At 37.4% G+C, this 19,387-nt stretch overlaps 1 protein-coding gene across 2 annotated transcripts in view; it reads left to right on the forward strand.

The window, feature by feature from the left end:
• The window catches only part of DSTN (destrin, actin depolymerizing factor), a 32,178-nt gene that overhangs the window by 11,541 nt on the left and 1,250 nt on the right, over positions 1-19,387 (forward strand). For both annotated transcript variants that reach the window (XM_017654834.3, XM_037022481.2), the window contains exons 2-3: positions 14,087-14,394; positions 17,327-17,403. In XM_017654834.3, the coding sequence (XP_017510323.1) occupies positions 14,087-14,394; positions 17,327-17,403 (385 nt within the window). The remainder of the gene's footprint in view (positions 1-14,086; positions 14,395-17,326; positions 17,404-19,387) is intronic.

The following is a 19,387-nucleotide window of genomic DNA, read 5'->3' on the forward strand; positions in this document are numbered from 1 at the left end:
TTAGAGAAAAAGTTTTTCTTTCCGCTATGCTATTTTACATGGTTGAGACTACACTCTCCAAAAACTTTATATTCATCTTGTCTTCTCACTTAAAGCAAATCATAAATATTTCCCCTATGTCATCAACAACTTTTCATGAACATGATTTTAACGGCTGCATCAGAATCTATCCTGTGGATCCACCGTAATTTTCTTTGTGTTTATTTATTGGGACTGTCTGGTTTTTGGTATTATGCAGATTATTTTCCCCAGAATAAATTCCTAGTGGGATTACTGGATTAAAGGGTCAAGGGGTTTGGATTATTTAGAGGTTTTTGGTATAAATGGGCAAATTGCTTTCATAGAGGTATAAATGAATGATACAGTTGCCTATAGTGGAAGATGAATCTGCAAAAATAGGTTGAGATAATAAAGGGCTTTTTAATCTTGGGAGTGAGTGATATGAGATTTTAAGAATAGATGAGAAGGAGTAGATTTGAGATACATATTTAAGGAGGAATTGGTGGGGCTTAGAAACTGAGTGTGACCATGGAATAGAGGTAGGTCAATTAACCAACAACATCAAATCTGTTTCCTATCTTAGGTTCACTGCCATGCTAGCTAATCATCCAGAGAGGAGCCAAATTGTTAAATCAAGGAGAAATCTTTTACCTTTAAGTTATGTGTTCAAAATGATTTTTCTCAAAGGGTCATAGGACATATTTCATATTGTGGTTTTTGAAGCATGGGCTAGAAGTAATGTGTAATTTTTTCCATTCAGGATAATTCACAGAAAATTCATCAGTTTTAGTGTAAGTTCTGCAAGTTTGGGCAAACAAGTACAGTTGTAAAACTACCAACACAATCAAAATATAGAATAGTTACTTCACTACAAACAGTGTCCCCATGTTAATTCTCCCTCCCACCCCCAACAACCACTGATCTGTTGTTTTGTCCCTATATTTCCCCTTTGTAAGAATATCTTACAGATGGAACCGTCCAGTCATACACTTTGAGTCTGCCTTTTTTTTTTTTTTCACTTGGTATAAAGCATGTGCATCAGCAGTTTGTTCCTTTTCACTGTGAATAATAATCCACTCCCCAGTTAAGGACTATAAATCAGTTTCCAGTCTTAGTGAAGGATGAGTTGTTTTTTTTTTTTCCTAGTATTAATGCCTGAAATAGTCCTCCTCTCCACCTTGGCCTTGGATGAAACTACTGATAGATATATCTGATTATTAAATAGTGCTCTTTTTATTTTTTCAGCTGTAGAATTAAGTGGCTATTTAACATGGGTGTAGATTGCAGAAATTTTGAAATGTGTCATTGTGTTTTATGGGATATTGATTTCTTCAAGGTCATGCTCTTTATATATTGACTTCTGTATACATTTTTTTATGTAGCATCCTGAAATTAAGTGATGCTTACATGTCATATGCATAAAAATAAAATATATGTTTGTAACTTTTAAAACAGACTACTAAGAGAACATGTATTGACTAAGAAAAACATTTAAGCAGCTTTATATTTCTGGATAGAGGAGGATCTGTGTGAATGTGTTGGGCAGAGGGGATTGATAAAGATACTACAAGTTAAGGTGACATCTCATTGTGGTTTTGATTTGTATCCCTGATTGCTAGTGATGTTGAGCGCCTCTCATGTATTTGTTGGCTATGTGTGTGTCTTTTCTGCAAAAATATCTATACCCATTTTTAAATAAGATTGTTTTGCTTTTTGCTATTGAGTTGTATGTGTTCTGTATTTTGAATATTAACTCTGTATATCAGATATATGATTTTGCAAATATTTTCTCCTTTTTGGCAGGTTGTCTTTTCATTTTGTTGCTGGTTTCCTTTGCTGTGCAGAAGCATTTTACTTTAATGTAATCTCACTTTTTATTTTTGCTTTTCTTGCCTTTGCTTTTTGTATCATAGCCAAAAAATCATCAAGACCTATATGGAGTTTACCACCTGTCTTTTCTTGAGCTTTATGGTTTCAGTTCTTACAGCCAAGTCTTTTTTTGAGTTAATTTCTGTGTATTGTGTTAAGAAATTGGTACAGTTCATATTTTGCATGTGGCTGTCCAGTTTTCCTAACACCATTTATTGAAGAAAATTCTCCTTTCTCCATTGTAAATTCTTGGCTCCTTTGCTACAGATTGACAGTATATGTATTAGAATGGCTATTACAAAAAAAAAAAAAGGCAAGAAATAAGTCTTGGTAAGAATGTAGAAAATAAGGAACCCTTTTGCACAATCAGTGAGAATGTAAATTGATGCAGCCACTGTGGAAAACAGTATGGTGTTTACTCAGAAAATTAAAACTAGAACTACCATGATATAGCAACTACATTTCCAAATATCAGAAGTGAAAACACTTGAAAAGTATATGCACCCCCATGTTTATTGCAGCATGATTTACAATAGCCAAGATATGGAAGCAACCTAAGTGTTCATGGATGGAGGAATTTGATAAGAAAATGTATGTGTGTACAAGCACACTCATACAAAATGGACTTATTAGCCATGAAAGATGGAAGTTTTGCCATTTTGACAACATGGATGGACCTTGAAGGTGTTATTCTAAGTGAAATAAGTCAGGCAAAGACAAATACCATATGATCTCATTTATATGTGGAATCTAAAAAAACAGCCTCCCCCTACACATCCATACAGGGAACAGGTCGGTGGTTGCCAGCAGTGGGGGTGGCGTGGGGAGGGAGGTCAGAGGGTGGGTGAAATGGGTGACAGTGCTCAAAAGATAAAAACTTCCAGTTACAAGCTAAGGGGAAATAACGTACAGCATGGTTACTATAGTTAATTCTGTATTGTATATAGGAAAAGTTACTAAGCATAAATCTTAAATTTTTTCATCACAAAAATTATAACTGTATGTTGATGGAAGTTAACTAGACTAATTGTGATCATTTCACCATATGTATAAATATTGAGTCATGTTATACACCTGAAAATAATGTTATAGATCAATTATAGCTCAAAAAGTCTTTCAATTGTATCATCTCAAGGATGTTCATGTTTCTATAATGTAGTGAGTTGCCACTTATAAAGTCAAATAGTGGAGAATTTTTCTATCTTTACAAGTTTTTTCTTGTCAGTTATGAGTCTATTCAAATAGTATTTCAGAGGACTGAAGTTTTGTATCTTTAGTAAAAAGAGACAGTAATAGCAGATCTCATCAGGACCAAAATATTCCAAGGGAGATTAATAAAAATTGCTTAGAAGTTTTTTTTTTCTCTCAAAAACCTAAAGTTTAAGATGGAATATTATCCTTGGTGTACACTGAAGAACTGGACTATAGAGGATGGGAGAAAATTTTCATAAGAATTTTAAGGGATAATCATGTTTTCACAACCTGGTAAAGCAGATGATAGTTCTTAGAATAGTGTTGAAAAAAATACTGAGTTCTTGTACTTGGACACAGACTAGTAAGAGAATCAGATAGCCAATAGACAGTTAATTACAGTAATAATATTATGATAGAAATAATTGTATTCTATGTTAGTACATTGCAGGATCACATATCTTAGCTTAGAGGTGCTGGCTGAGGGGCCTAGTAGTAGTTGCCTTCCCAGAGGAGGTGATACCTGAGCTTGAGCCCTGAAGAATTTAACCAGGTGAAGAGGAGGAAGGTAAAGCATTAGGAGAATGTGGTGTGTTCAGGACATCCCAAAGAATTATGTGTGACTGGAGTTGCAGGCTACATACCAGGCAGAAGTGGGAAAGGAGGCTGGAGAGAGAGAGCATAAAGGGCTTGACATGGCATGGACTTTATCCTGAAGGAAGTCAGAAACTCTTGAAAGAAAGTAATGGCATAGGATGATTTGTCATTGTGCTGCTGTCCCCTAGGTTGCCTCCCCCCTCCCCCCACCATTTTTCTCTCTAGTTTTTTGAGGGAAGAGGAAGTACGAAGTATTATGTGCTGTGTCAGACCTATAATACTTACTGTTCCAACCTCCTTTTCTTACTTTCTGCCTCCTACTTGGGGTGGGAAATCATTAAATTTGTTTTATTGGTTAGAATTGTTTTTAAAATAAGATTGCCTATAATCTGAATGAGATAGATTATTTTTAGCAGCTGGGCTTTATTATATCCAATCCACTCTGGCTATTGAGATGATTTTTCTATGTTATTTTGGTGGCATGTATGGTGTTCATATGAGAGTTTCGGTTCTGGAATGAATTTTTTTTCCCCACTAAGAAAGGTGTAACCATAAAATTGGTTTAGTGGAACTCTTTAAAATTAATGTATAGCTAGTAGAATTGCTATTCGATTTGCATAGGCTGTCTCAAGGGCATTGTCTATACTTTGCTGTGAGGTGAATGAAGGGCGTCTATAATTGCAAATTGGTTGTACATTTGAACTATTTAGTCACCCTGGTTTTTGGGAATGAACCAGTGTATTAAAGCACACTTAATTTGAAAAATTTTCTGAATCACTGATGCTGATAGCCTATTTAGTGACTTTGTGTAAATTATGGAAAAGTACTCCCTCTGGATGATGTGGCAGATGGCACTCGTTTAGACAGGTGAAACCCCGAAGGCACATCCCTTGGCTGGTAGAACATAAACTTGGATTTAGTTTGTCTTGCAGCCTTAATAAGGCACAATGATAAAACTATACAGAGCAGTTCTGGACAGTTTGAATTTATCAAGGGATTGGGGATTTGCTGTGTTCTTGCTTGACAGATGTATATTGGCCAGGGACAAATTTTAGGACAAAGCTTATTAGCTCACCCCACAGGTTCCAGTTTTCGTCCTTGTAGATTTTGGTTTACAGCTGTAGGTGATAGAAGAATGACAAGAGGCAGTGTAAATGAATCTTACCTGTGTCAGAGAGGACTGTTCATCGTCCTTTTTGCTCTTGCTGTCTTTGCTGTTGACTAATAGACGTGGGAAAGAAAGATCTTTCAGAAGTTAATATGTTCTTTAAATTCATAGTTTTAATAATAAGAGAACAGATAGAAATTATTGTCCTCTCAGGATTTCTTTTATCTGTAGCTTTCTTTCCATTACCCAATTAAAAACACTGGAAAGTAGAAAGAGTTGAAGACACGCTCTAACGAGGTTTTCCGATTAGTAATAATGAGTCTTCACTTACTAAATGACAACTGCTTTTGCCAGGCACTGTAGTTAGGTGATTTACATGTGTTGTGTTATCAATCCTCTTTTCATAACTCACATTTTACAGTTGATGCAGTAGGTTTAGAGGAGATTACCGTGTTCAGGTTACAAAATTAAGTCTGATTCAACTTTATGTTTACTCTGGTTTAAAAGGTCTTCTAAGTTTAAATGCTCTAAAGTCTGTTTATGAGGAGAGCACAGCAAAAAAAGAATTTCATTTGTAATAGCTTTTGTTTAATATAATACAAAATGAAGTTATCTTTATTGTTGTTATTATATGTCTTGTATTTTCAATTCATTGTTTTGGTTCTCCCCCAATATCCAGGGTTTTTGTTTTGTTTTTGTTTTGCTCAAGGAATAAAATAACTTCTTGTTGCGCTATCTGTAAAAATTAAAAACCTTTGCTTAAAGTTAGGCCTTCTTGTCTGTAGTTTTATGACTATTTTTCATTTTGGTTGTTTTGACTCTTCCAAATTAGCACTTAGGATATTTACAGACAAACCAAAAAAAGTCTGTATTTGCCTCCAAGATTGCTTCCTTGCCCCTAGAAACAGCCAGTCATAATTATTATAGTAAATGAGAACTGAAATCTTGCCTTTGGAGACATTGTTCTGTCACTGCATAGTATAACTAAGATTCCTGATGACATGGGTCTTCTCTAAAGCTGAATAACATACTAGTTTTCCAAGACAGAAAACTATGTAATACACTTTAAAATTTGTTTACCTAAAACATACTATTTTGGTATTGAGAGTTTTATGTGTTAATGTTAAATTATTTAAAATAAGAGAAAATTAAAAATTTGGTTCCTTAATTGGATTAACCACATTTCATGTGCTCAGTTGCCTTGTGTGGTAGTGGCTGCCTTATTGGACAGTGCAGTTACAGAACATTTGCACCATCTGGAAAGTTGTCCTGGACAGCATGGCTCTTAAACAGTGGGAGTTATGGATTTAGTAATTCATGGTCAAGCTTCAAGGTTGTGGTAGTAGAGAGAGTGTCTTAGCATTCATTTACATATGGTCACCTATTTTCCTGTTTTCTGTATGACAACTAAGCCAGAAAGACCTACTGCTCACCCTCTTCCGAAACCCAGGGATATGGGAGGTTGGTGGTAGGGTGGAACTCACTAGGGGATCTAGGGAACTTAAGTGCTTCTCAGACTAATTTCATTCATTCTTCCTTATTTGAACTTCCATGTTTCTTCAGTTTTCTTTGTCCTTGTGGGTTTATGTTCTTCACCTTTTTTTTTAACAACCCCCCCTTTTTTTTTTTCACTTCAGTGGAGTTTTGGTAGGAGACAAAGTAGACGAATACCTTCAGCACTCCCATCTTAACATAGAACCTGTGAGGCCCTCAACATTTTTGTGTAGATGTGCCTGAAGCACTTGTCAGTCTCATTTTATTTGTTGTCCCATTGTTACTTCTCAGAGGCATCAGTTGTTGTAGCCAGAAGCCCAAATATTTTGCAGTCAGTCCTTTTTCTGTTTCTTTTGGCCCTGTGCAAGACATAGTGTAAATAAGGGGGAATCGTGAACCCATTTTTAAATTCCCCAAGTCCTTTGTTAGCAGTCATTCTGAATGTTTAAAAGAGTTGATAGGTTGCAAAAGGAGCTAATGCCTATTTTCTGCCAGGTGTTTGTAAATTGGAAATTGTATTTGTCTGCTATGCAGTATCCTATTTTCAAATATTTTAGACTCTTAGAAATGTAATTTTTTTTAAATTAGTAATTTTCTTTGGTAGGAAAATAGCTTTCATTCCTGTTTTCTCCAGTGAGTATTGGTAAAGAGTAGTTGGTGGTAATTGTGGAGCCAAAGTCAGGTATCCTATATGAGGTTAATAATACAGAAATAGACCATTGTTTCTGATATTTTGGTTTAAGATAGACTGCTATGACTCATTACATTTAGTTTTTGGATTGGTTCAGTTGTTTACAAAAATTGAATCTGAAAAGTTTGATGATCCTTTCAAATATTGCCACCTTATGCTAGAATTCAGAGAATTGATGTTTTAAGTGTGTTCTGCAGTTAGCAACCTTAAAATATGCAGTTACATATTCTCTGTAGCATTTACTTCCTCCTGTTTGTGAGTAGTAACTGTATATAAAGCAGCATACATGGGGTGAATCTTGAGTATAAAACAGTGCCTCAGATGTATTCATTTAATTTCTGAATCAGTGTTTTACAAAAGCTCTTCAGGAAGAGATTCAGACAGGTTTGAGATCTTTTTTTTATGCCTCATGAACAAGTTAAAAACTGGTAGTCAAGTGAGATGAAATACAGTGAAGTAATTGTTTAATAGCAGCCATTTTGACATGGGGATGGAGTTATAAGAACAACTGTTATCCCCCAGTGGTTGCTAGTATGGAACACAGAGAAACTGAAGTTGTGGGGAACATATCTTTTTAAGGTAATCACAGAGCTCTTGTTGTAATAGCAGTCTATTTTTGCTCTCAATGTTTTGCTCTAAATGTTTTCCTTCCAACTATGAAGCAAATTTTGGTGCTATGTTCATATTATCCTTTAATGGTCTTCATTGTTAAAGCTTTGCAGTTGAATATAAATAACTTAGAAAAATAAATTTAAAATAGAAACAGAATTTGATTTTGCTTTTAAAAATACACTTAAGATTTCTTGATAGCTGAGGAATTAATATGTTTGTAATACAAGATTTTAGAGAAATACTGAAAAATAGTGATGGGAGAGCACAGTGTAAAGAAGAGGTGATTCTGTGGAGCAGTGTTATAATGCTTTTTGTTTTAGGATTCACCATAATGTCTCTTGGTAATTACAAAGACACCGAAATGAATACTGCTACAGGAATTCTTAACCATCATAGATGAGTTATATTTCGATGTAATTGGCTTCTTTTGTAATGTTATGTACTTTATTTGGAACATCATTTTGAGAAAGGACCCATAGGTTTCACCAGTGGCCTCTTCTACCTGAACCCAGTCCATGTCTCAATTTCCTCCTCCTCATTTGCCTCTCATGTTGTATGAGGCAGGTTCTCTGTCAGGAACTATCTTTTCATCCTCCCCTCAGTCCCCTTATTCTGGAGTGCTCTAAGTGTGCTTACATGTGAAACCCTGACTACCTTCATGTCCACCCTCCTAGTTTAATCTCTGCTTTCTTTAAACTTCCTTCCATTGGAGTTTATCAGGGACCAATGAAAGTTATACCAAGTGTTGAAGCTTTATGTATACTGTCTTTATCTTCTCCATTAGACAAATAAACTTCCTTGGGGATCTGATTCATCTTTGATTTCCTCAGAGGAAAACAGTAGTGAAGAAGTGTCTATCATAAAGAACTATCCACCTATTTGGGGAGACAATCATTAATTAAATAATCTTAGTATTGAAACTGTCGTAAGGGCTATGGAGTAGAGATACATGGTTTCATGGAAAGATATTATGGTGGTTTTGACTAAGATGACTTTTTTGCAAAGTGAGAATTAATCTGAGATCTGAAGAGTGAATTAAGCAAAGAAGGGAAGTGCTCTCCAGGCAGAGTGTACTATGAGCAAATGCCCTGAGGTGGGAGGGAACATGGCAAATACAAAAGGGTGAAAGAAGGCCCAGGTAGTGAGCTTCAGAGCATGTGTGGTATAGGGCTGGAGAGGTGGATAGGGCCAGATCATGCATTTTAAAGAATTATTACTGCTTTTACCCTCGGAGCACTGAAAGCTATTGAGGTGTTTTGAACATGGAGGATTGGTTTGTGTCTCAGCTCTCTGGCTACAGTGTAGAGAATGAACTGGCTGGAGAGGAGGGGATCAGAAATGGGCAGTCCATTGTATTTGAGCAGCTGCAGTAACAAACCCAGAATCTCAGTGGTTTCACATAGTGAAGATTTCTCTTTCATGCAGAGTCTGGCAGATTTGGGTAGCCCTCTTCTGTTTTGAAGTGTGTCCACCAAAAACACTTTGTCAGGGGAAGATGGAGCTTGAAGACCACTTCTGAAGAGCCAGGCCTGCAAGTGGTTTATATCACTGCCACCTCTGGCTGAGCAAAGTTATCACGTGGCCAGAGCTGACCTTGCAAGGAAGGCTGGGGAATGTAGTCTTCCTGTGTGCCCAGGAAGGGGAAACTGTGGTGCGCACATATCCTGATCTCCCCTTCCCTGCGACCACTTGGGAGGTTATTGTAACAGTTCAGGTAATAAATAGGTGGTAGTAGCTTGGGCTGGGAGGGTGACAGCAGAGATGTAGATAGATGAATGTCTTGGAAAAAGATATGAAAAGCCTAAGAGCTAAGTGAGGTGGGGAAGAAGGAATTACTGAGGTTTGGAGCTTACGTAATTAGGATGGTGATGTGTACTGAGAAAGGAAGACTGACCAGAAGGGGACTTTGGACATACCGAGAGTGTCATAGCCCTTTGAGACATCCAGCTGGGGATGTTAGATAGGAAACTGGGCGTAAAGGCTGCGAGCTCTGAAAAGCAGAAGTCTGAACAATTTGTGAGTCACTTGGGTCAGGTGATTGAAACCTCAAGCGTGGATAGAATCTCTTAGAGAAAACTCAGACTCCCTCCTTTTCCACCTGCACTGCCATCAGCACCTGCTTTCCTCCATAATTGCTCTACCATTGCCCTCTACAATCTCTGCTGACCCTTCAGGTGTCCTCACAGCCCTTTTGCCCATCCTTAGGAGAGTACCTTTGGAACTCCCCATAACAGTTACTCTAAATCTTTACCTCATATGCTCTCATACCCCTACTCTACTCCTGGCTTGTACTTCACAGAGAAAATAAAGCCTTTCAAGCATAGCTTATAGCAGTCTATCTTCCTTCTTTAAGCTTTTATCCTCCCTTTTCCTGTTTTAAAGTTAAAAAGGTACAGGTTTCCCCTGTAATCTCAAAGTGAAGTGTTCCTGTGAAATTTTTTGTAAGCTAAAATGGCATAAAACAAGCAATTACCATTAATTTACATGGAAAAATACAAATTTTTGGAGCATTTCCAGACTCAAAAATAACGTGTCTCAGACTTTTGTGCTACCTTACAGTACATCTTGCTAACTGATGCACAAAGTAAATTGGGAAGGCAGGTGCACACAGTTCAAAGCTCTTGACTGCTTGGCACCAAGATGCCGAGTATTGTTCCCAGGGAAGCATCTTGGCATGCCCTCTTCTTGCTGCTCTGGGTGTGGGATGCCTGTATGATGGCTCACTACAAAACAAACACTGAGCACTATTTCCACCTTTGACTTTTTTCCTAAGAAAATCCTCTTCGTATTTCTTTTGGTTAGTGAAAATAGGTACTAGTGTAGGAATTTATTAAAATCTTAAGTGGCAAAACACAAACTTGAAAAGCAGGCATATCCTTTCTAAGGCTCACTTCCCCAATTTGTGCCCTTAATCTCATCTATCTCAGTTATGAGTGGTTAAGAGTATTCTCCTAAGCCAAATTGCCTGAATTCAAGTCTTAGTTCTGTCGGTCTTTCTATGACCCTGGCCAAGTTAGTTCATCTTTCTATGCCTCAGTTTCCTCCTCTGTAAGATGCAGATACTAGTAGCTATCCCATAGAATTTCTGTGATGTAGAAGTGTCTGACAGTAGTGTTCAGTATTAGTTTTTTTCCTCAGTGTTTTTGCTTTCCTTCTCTTGTTCTTCAAGCTTTTGAACTTTTCATATGGTCTGATTTCCCCAGTCATAAGGCAGTTTGTGTAAAGTTAGCACTCAGTCTTCCCTTTTCCCTTGTGTTTTCTGTCTTTACCTCCCCAGTACCCTGGGTATTCTCAGCCCATTACTCTGGACTTCTGCCCCATTCTCTGATCTCCTGAAATGCACAGAGGCCCAGTTGCCAAACCCAGCAGTCTGTTTGCGTCATTCTCAAATTTGGCAGTGTTTGGTACTGATGACCTCCCTCCTTAGCATCTAGGATGGTTTTTTCAGCCTTCTTTCTCTATCATCTTAGCTTTTGATGTTGATGCCTCCATTGTATTGACTGTAGTCCAAAAATATCTGTTAGATTTTTGCTCATAGTTCCTTCCAGTTACTAACTGGTCATCTCTATCTAGATTCTTGTAGGTGCTTCAGAATTAACATGTCAAACCATCACCACCCCATTTATACAGTCTTTCTAGTCACCAGTCTAGAGAATTCTGGTTCTTATTTGATGTTCTCCTCCATGTTTCACTCAGCTGTATTAGTTCTGCTTTGAAATGGCCTTGGATTTTTTGTTTTCACCTCCACTGCTTGTAAGTTCAGAGTTTATGCTCTAAATATTTGTAATTGCCTTCAAAGCAGTCTTCCTATTTCCAGTGTCTTTGCCAGTTTTTCCATCACAGTCTTTAGTGTTAATTTCCTCAAGCAGAAGTGTCTATAGTATTTCTCACTTCAGAAACCTCCCAGATCTCATTTCTGGTAGAAAAATGCCCAAACTTCTTACTGAGTCTTTCAAGGTACCTGCAAATTATACCTGAGATAATGAGGTTAGTTGCATTATAACTGTAGTATACACATTTACTTTCTGTTTTCAATTACTGACATGTGATTAATTTAATTCCCAAATCAGAATTTAAAGTATTGAGATACTTCACTTAGACATTGACAGATACATTCAAATATTGATTGGTTAGATATAAGACTTCAAATGTTGCCCTAATGCCTTTAAAGATTGGGTGGGTCAGATGTGATTTACAAACCAACATTATGGACTTAGAGAGTTAGAGGAATTGGGATCTGTTTCTAGTATTCAATAGTTTTTCTTACTTTGAACATTTTATCCATCTCTGTTCAAAAAAGCCAAATCAGGATCCTTACTTGCTTAACATAGATGAGCTGTAAAAATCAGAATAATACTATTACTAAAGCAGTAAAAAAAGGTTTAAGAAAAGTAAAAAGTAGGAAAATTTGAAGATTGTATAGCTTTTGAGGTAGTTTTCTACTCTTAATTTTCTGTATCTACCACTTCATTAAATTTGGAGTGTGAAGTGTTCATTTATACAGAAATCTAACCCACAAAATGCTTGAAAGGATGGTTATGATTACACCAACATCTCCAACCCAATTCTGTGGGTTAGGTAGGATTGAAGTGGATTATGATCAGATGTCAATTATATTAGATAGAATTGAAGTGTATTAGAGCTCTGTTAATGAATAAGATGACTAAATGGCCCAATTACCTTAATATTAAGTAAATGCTAGGATCATAGTGTATTTTAACCCCCAGAATTCTTACTTGGATTTTTAAGTAGCAGCTTTATTAAGATAAAATTCATATACCATGAAGACAACTCAGTATATTCACAGAGTTGTGCATCCATCACCACTGCCAAGTTCCAGAACATTCCCTCACTCCAAAAAGAAACCCATATCCATTAATAGTCACTCCCCATTCCCCTCTCCCCTTAGTTCCTGGAAACCACTAATTTATTTCCTGTTTATGGACTTGCCTGTTTTGAAGATTTCATAGAAATAGAATCCTGCAGTGTGCACCTTTTATCTCTGGCAGCTTCCACTTAGCATAATGTTTTTCAGGGTTCATCCATGTATCAGTACCTCATTTTTTATGGCTGAATAATATTATATGAATATACCACATTTTGTTTATCCTTTTATCAGTTGGTAGACATTTGGGTTCTTTCTGCTTTTTGACTATTAGGAATTATGCTGCTATGAGCAATTGTGTGCAAGTTTTTGTATGGATATAGGTTTTCATTTCTCATGTAGGATTGGGATTGCTAGGTCTTAACTCCATATGTAATTTTTTGAGAAGCTGCCAGACTGTTCCCTGAAGCTGCTGCACTGTTTCACAGTTCTGTCAGTAGTATACATAGGTTCAGTTTCTCAGCAGCTTCACCAACATTTGTTACTGTTGTCTTTTTTGTTAGTCATCCTAGTGGGTGTGCAATAGTAGCTCATTGTGGTTTTGATACTTACTTCCCTAATGAATGGTCTTGTATTTTTTCCAAGTGTACTTTTTGGCCATTTTATGTCTTCTTTGGAGAAATATCTGTTCAAGTTTCTTACCCATATTAATTTTTTTTTATAAGGTAGAAGGGAGACAAGTTACACAATTGTTACTTAAACATGTTTAGAACAAAATGCACAGGGAGAGGTCAACTCTTAGTACAAACTAGCAACTAAACCACAATAATTTACCTTTAGAAACTATTTTCCCTGTGACACTGCTTTTACAATATGCAAAAACACAAACAGAACTTACCCAAGGTATTTGTCACATTCTTTCTGTATTGAATTTGGAAACATTTTATATTAAATTTATTCAGATTATTCTTATGTTAAAAAACTAAACAAGTGAAAAGCTGTACCATGTTAAATTTTTTTTTTAATTGGGTTGTCTTCTTTTTGTTCAGCCTCTAAAGGTAATTTATTCTCGATACAAGTTCCTTAACAGATATGTGATTGCCGAACATTTTATTCAGTCTCTGTTCTATGAGATCTTATTTACTCTGATCTTAATTTTAAACTGGGAGATTTTAAAGTGTGACTAATGTTACTGAATATTAATCACATAGTTTTGAAATATGAGTAGAACAAAGACCTTTTAATTCTTCTTTTATGAGAGAAGGATATGCTGGAGGAATGGAATTTTCCCAACCCAGCCACTCTGTCATGTATTATGAAAAGAGTTCTGGGTATTAATACCCAAACTAGGGAGATGACTGCCTGCAGGTGCTGAGCATCCATAAGGAGGAGAGAATCCAGCACCACAAAAAGCACCTTTTCCAGGTTTTAGGGCAGGAGGGGCTGCTATAGCTGAATCTTCCCTTGCTTGCTCCCACATCATAGTGACAAGTGGCTTATGTGTGTAATCTTTTAAAAAGTTCAATGACTGAAGTTAGTGGTTGCAGCTCAGATTTTCTAGTTTTCCTACTGGGATGATATAGTATACCTTAAAATTTTTAAGTGTAACTAGTCTATCACCAAAAGTAAATAACATTTTATATTTGACATGATAAAAAGTATAAACCTCTTAGTGTTTCTCTCTCTCTCTCTCTTATAGGCCTCAGGAGTGCAAGTTGCTGATGAAGTATGTCGCATTTTTTATGACATGAAAGTTCGGAAGTGCTCCACACCAGAAGAAATCAAGAAAAGAAAGAAGGCTGTCATTTTTTGTCTCAGTGCAGATAAAAAGTGTATCATTGTGGAAGAAGGCAAAGAGATCTTGGTTGGAGATGTTGGTGTAACCATAACCGATCCTTTCAAGCATTTTGTGGGAATGCTTCCTGAAAAAGATTGTCGCTATGCTTTGTACGATGCAAGCTTTGAAACCAAGGAATCCAGAAAAGAGGAGTTGATGTTTTTTTTGTGGTAAGCATCGTTATAAATATTGAGCCTCTGTAAAACTCAGCGTCTTATTGTTAGGTTAGCACTTGTAGAACCAGTTCCTGGGGCAAAAGTAACTTTCAGTTACACTATGTGCAGTAATTGTCACTTAATTTGTATTTACAAGGATTCATAGGGTCTTAGCTAGATAGATGTTTGAGGGACTGAACCTAAATTTTAAGCACTCTTTGTCTACTTGAAAGAACATGACGTTCAACAGTTGATTTTTCTGGTGGGGGAAGGGGCAGGAGGTAGATTTCTGTGCATCCTCTGAACTCCTTTTAAAGTAAAATTTATCTGAAAATTCTATCTAGAATACTGAGGAGAAAGTTGTCTCACCAAAATCCTTCTCCAAGATGCCTTCCCAGGAACTAGCCTCCGGCAAAACACTGTCCTTTGTTTGTGCCTCCGTGGTTCGCTGATTTTGCAGTTGGTACTGTCATTGCCACCAGCTGTAACTTGCTCTGTGTTCACACTGTCTAGGAGGAGAGCCACAATGGCTATTTAAGTATAAACTAATTAAAATTCAGTAAACTTTAAAACTTATTTTCTTAGTTGAATTGCCATATTTCAGATGCTCAGTAGCCACATGGGACCAGTGGCCATCTTACTGGATAGAACAGATGTAGAACATGCAGAAAGCTCTGTTAAGTGGACACTTGCTCTAAGTAGTGAAAAGTGCTCGAAAGTGATTTACATAGCCTTTTTCTTTAAAAGGCTGTCTAAAATTAGTTACTGTGTTTTCAAGTAAATATTTGAGATTAGTTGAAGTTAAAGGTCACACCTGTATGTCTTGTGTTTGTTATTCTAATTAATTGTGTTATTCTGCATTTCTTGATAATGGAATTCTTATGTAGATTATTCTCTGGCCCCCTCAGGAAAGTAGGAGTGGTAAATGGCCTCAGATTATGGGGGAGTGAAGGTCCTGTTGATACTTGGCTTGGGCCAGGGCAAGGCAATGAGGGGCTTAGCCCTCAGCTGTGTGCCACCAACAACTTGGTGCTAGGGGCTAGGACCTCAAAAGAATTCTGGTTTAAAGGAAGGTAATACTAGGTCACATCTCCATTCCATTTCAGAAAGCCCTTATTTTAGTTCATTAAACCAAGATGCTGTGAGGAATGTAAGAGGCCCAGGATCACGTGTCGGGGCAGCTTACTGTTGGGCAAGCGTGGCAGCCACAGACACACATACATAAAGATTGTAGTTAATGAGACTGAAGATTAGCACCTTCCTGATTTGAATGAAGGTACATTCATTCAACTTTTATTTCTGCTACATGTCAGGTATTGTGTTGGGCCTGGGAAAAGAGCTATGATTAAAAGGGTGAAGTCCCTGCCCTGCAGCTAAGTGACAGATATGGCAGTTAAAGGTTTAGTCTTTAAATTGGTGAATATTTCCTTCATTTGCACTATTTATTCTGTTTTTCATACTTCTTTTTTCACTATGAAAATGATATGTCTTTATTAAAGAATATTTGGAAAATAGGAAGAAAAGGAAATTCAGTGTTCGTGCAGTGTTTTATTTTGCACTATTGCTTTTTTAAAGAAAAGGTAAAACCTTGTAGAGGTTTTCTGTAACAGACTCTGTTTAGAGCCCAGGGAGTGGCTCTTTATCTTAAAGTGTTTTAAATAACTGGTTAGAGTAAAATCAGAAGGGCTAACACTTTCCCTGCCCCTGAACTACTTTGCATAAGAAAAGTATCTACTTTGCCTCTCACGCAACTGCCAGACCTGTTACTGCTGTGGCTTTGCCTCGATTCGTGGAACCTAAGAATTGGGAGGAGCATTATCTGAGAGACACAGAGACTGCCCTTTTGCTGGTTACCGAGAATAGAATCCTGCCCACTGTGGGAGGAGTGAGCTGGGTGAGGTCCTTGCCAGCTCTCCATGTTAATGACTGAGACAGCCTGGAAATATGGCAGCTAAGTGGAATCATTAAGTGCTTAAAATATTTCCACTCCTTTACCTTTTGTTACTCTGTTGTGTGGAGTGGAGCCAGGCCTGAGGTTTAGTGGTATAATGGGATAGAACTCTTTGAAAGATAAGTAGTTTGAATAGGATGAGATTTTTCTGTCCAGGGTTAATATTTCTGTTATTTTTCCATATTGCTGGTGAAGAGACTTGTGAAGCATATGCTATGCTTCCAGTATTCATTGAAGGGGGGTTAGGTACTGACACTTTTTATAAATACGAGATAAGAGTAATATTGACAATTAAGACATAATTAATGCTGAGTTGCCATTAATTTTGAAAGAAGAAATATTTGTAACATGTTTCATTATGTTAGACTGAGATGGAAAACAAATCTTCATGTGGTCAGAATTTGTTATTGTAACAGGCATAAATGAAGGGACAGGGGAGGGATAAGAAGGAGACTTTTTACTTTATTTGTAATAGATTATTTTTTAGGAAACAATCTGGAACAAAACTGCTAAAATTACTTGCATTTCTTCAGTTGGGGTGGCAGACACTTGATTTGCAGATTATTCTGCAGACACTTGATTTGCAGATTATTCTGTGTACTTTCCTGAATTTTGAAACCTTTTTCCAACGAGAAAGTGTCAAAAAAAACCTTTGTGTAAAGATGGTTATTATTAGCCTGAACTTAAGCCTGAACTTTTATTTATTGATAAAAATGGGGGAAAAATTTTAAAACAGGTTAGGTAATACAATGAATTTTCCAGTGTTGGTTCTTTTATTATGCCATTATTCTGATTTTTAATCAGTGGTTCTCTCCTTTTTTTTGCCTTAGTCTACATGAGCCATCTGTGCTGCCCATCCAGAGTAGTTATTCTCCAAGGAGGTGGGGAAACAGAACAAATTTGAGAACCCTCCTCCATCACTGATGCATATATTTTGCACAATGTAAATTGTGCTTTCTCTGAACCAGTGTTTTCAGTTTGCATCTCTTTATGCAGGGCACCAGAACTAGCACCTCTGAAAAGTAAAATGATCTATGCGAGCTCCAAGGATGCAATCAAAAAGAAATTTCAAGGTATGATCTAGATTTACTTACAAATATATAGAGGTGTGGTGAGCTCCTGGAGCCAGTGCTGCTTTTTTTCTAAGAAGCGCCTTGCTTTCCTTGGAGAGCCTTGGCCACAGTGAAGGGAAGTACTGCCCTTTCTGTAAAGAAAATCCAAAAGGTCGAACCTGGCTTCCAGTGTGTCTTCTGTGGGTTACTCTGGGTCTGAATTATTTTCTCAACATTGTATGTGTATCACTCATTCAGGCTGTTTTAAACTTGAAGATGCAGGTGGGACTAATTACTGTATATTGGCCATACTAAATAATAACTTCACTATTGCTTTGGAATATAGTTGATGTAGCCAAGTTGCAAAAAGGAAAGGTTCATAAATGGAAAGGATACTCAAATCTCTACTTTGTAGTAGTATAATTTTCGGTAAATGACTCATCTGCACCCAAAGGAAAGGGCCCTCATTCCTTGAGCTGGCCAGTTATATTTGACTTGCCGCTGGGTGATGTGATCCTGGTGAGGTGGCCCGAGCGTACTTACTGGCTCCCGCCGGGAGGACATATTGGTATGATGGAAAAGCATGGGGCAAGTGCCTGTAGCCTGCACTGAGGGCTAACCTTGTCTTCTAACTGCTGTGTGACCTTGGCCAAAACCACATAACCCCGTCAGGTCTTGATTCTCTCAGCTGTGGAATGGGAGCTCAGTCTCAATGGTGAGCTCAGTGTAAGCGGTTATCCCACCACCTGCCTGTTGTGCCTAGCTCCAAATAGCTGGGCCCACCAAGGTCACAGGGGCTTGGCCCAGTGTGGTTTTCATTTTATTTGTTTTACTGTGACTGATTTTTGTTATCTTGGGGTGGAACAGGTTTGGCCTAGCTTGTTTTACTAGGAAAACAAAATCCTCACTTCCTTTTCTGCAACCTGCTGTGTACAGTTCAGGCCACGTCAAGTGCTACATGTGTTTGTGTTGATGTTGGTCCATTCCCGAGAAGTCTGTCCACTGGTCAGTTAACATGACTCTAGCTTCAGGACTTCCTCAGTGCGACCGAGAAAGATGCAGAGGCTTCCTCATCATTCTTACTCTGCATTGCCATTCAGTAAAGGGCGTTGCTCTGTAGGCTTTTGATGATAATAAAGATGGTTACCTTGTCTTTTTTCCTAGTGAAACCATCACTGGCTTTTTCTAGTCAGTCCTGAGTTGTCCAAAAGCTGACCTGTTATGCTTTCAGCAGCTTAAGAAATGGTCTTAAAATTATGGAAAATCATAAACAGTGCAACTGTTTAGAAGTTGGCAGCTGTTTACAGAGAAGCTACTGTATTTAGTTCCATAATTGAGCTCATTCTGCAGTGTGGTGATATAATTTTTTTGAGAAAGCAATCAGTAACATTCTGCCTAGCTTTCATTGTGGTAGAGTTCTTAAATGTATAATGTATAATACCACTGAAGAGCTCTGTGCTAGAGCAAAAGGGATGCCATTTGTAAATATCCTTACTCTTCAGTACAGTTGACTAACTCATACAATCAAAACATTGAATTCTTATTTTTACTTGCACTTTAAAAACCAAGAAAAATTATTCCCAGACCTGCTTTGTAACTTTGTATTGAAGTACAGCATATCTGTAGAAAAGCATAGGTCATGAGTTACTGTTTAACTACTTCAGTGAATTTTCACAAACTGAACGTAATGGTAGTTTCTTGATTTAATGACCAGCAGCCCAAAGTCTCCCTGGTGCTCCTTCCAGTCACATCACTTCCTCTTACTTCCTCCACAGGGTAACCAGTACCCTGGCTTATAGCAGGCTAAAATAGCTTTGGCTGATTTTGTATTATACAAATGGAGTCATGCAGAATGTATGCTTTTGTCTGGCTTCTTTTAGTCAACATTATGTTGTTCATTTTTGATGCATGTGATTACAAATGACTCTCATTACTGTGTAGTAGTTCATTGTAGACACAACTTTTCTTTCCATTTTAGAACTGCTCTTTTGAAAGTCTGGTATCT

The sequence above is a fragment of the Manis javanica genome, chromosome 5 (assembly GCF_040802235.1).
Source record: "Manis javanica isolate MJ-LG chromosome 5, MJ_LKY, whole genome shotgun sequence".
NCBI classification, from domain to species: Eukaryota; Metazoa; Chordata; class Mammalia; order Pholidota; family Manidae; genus Manis; species Manis javanica.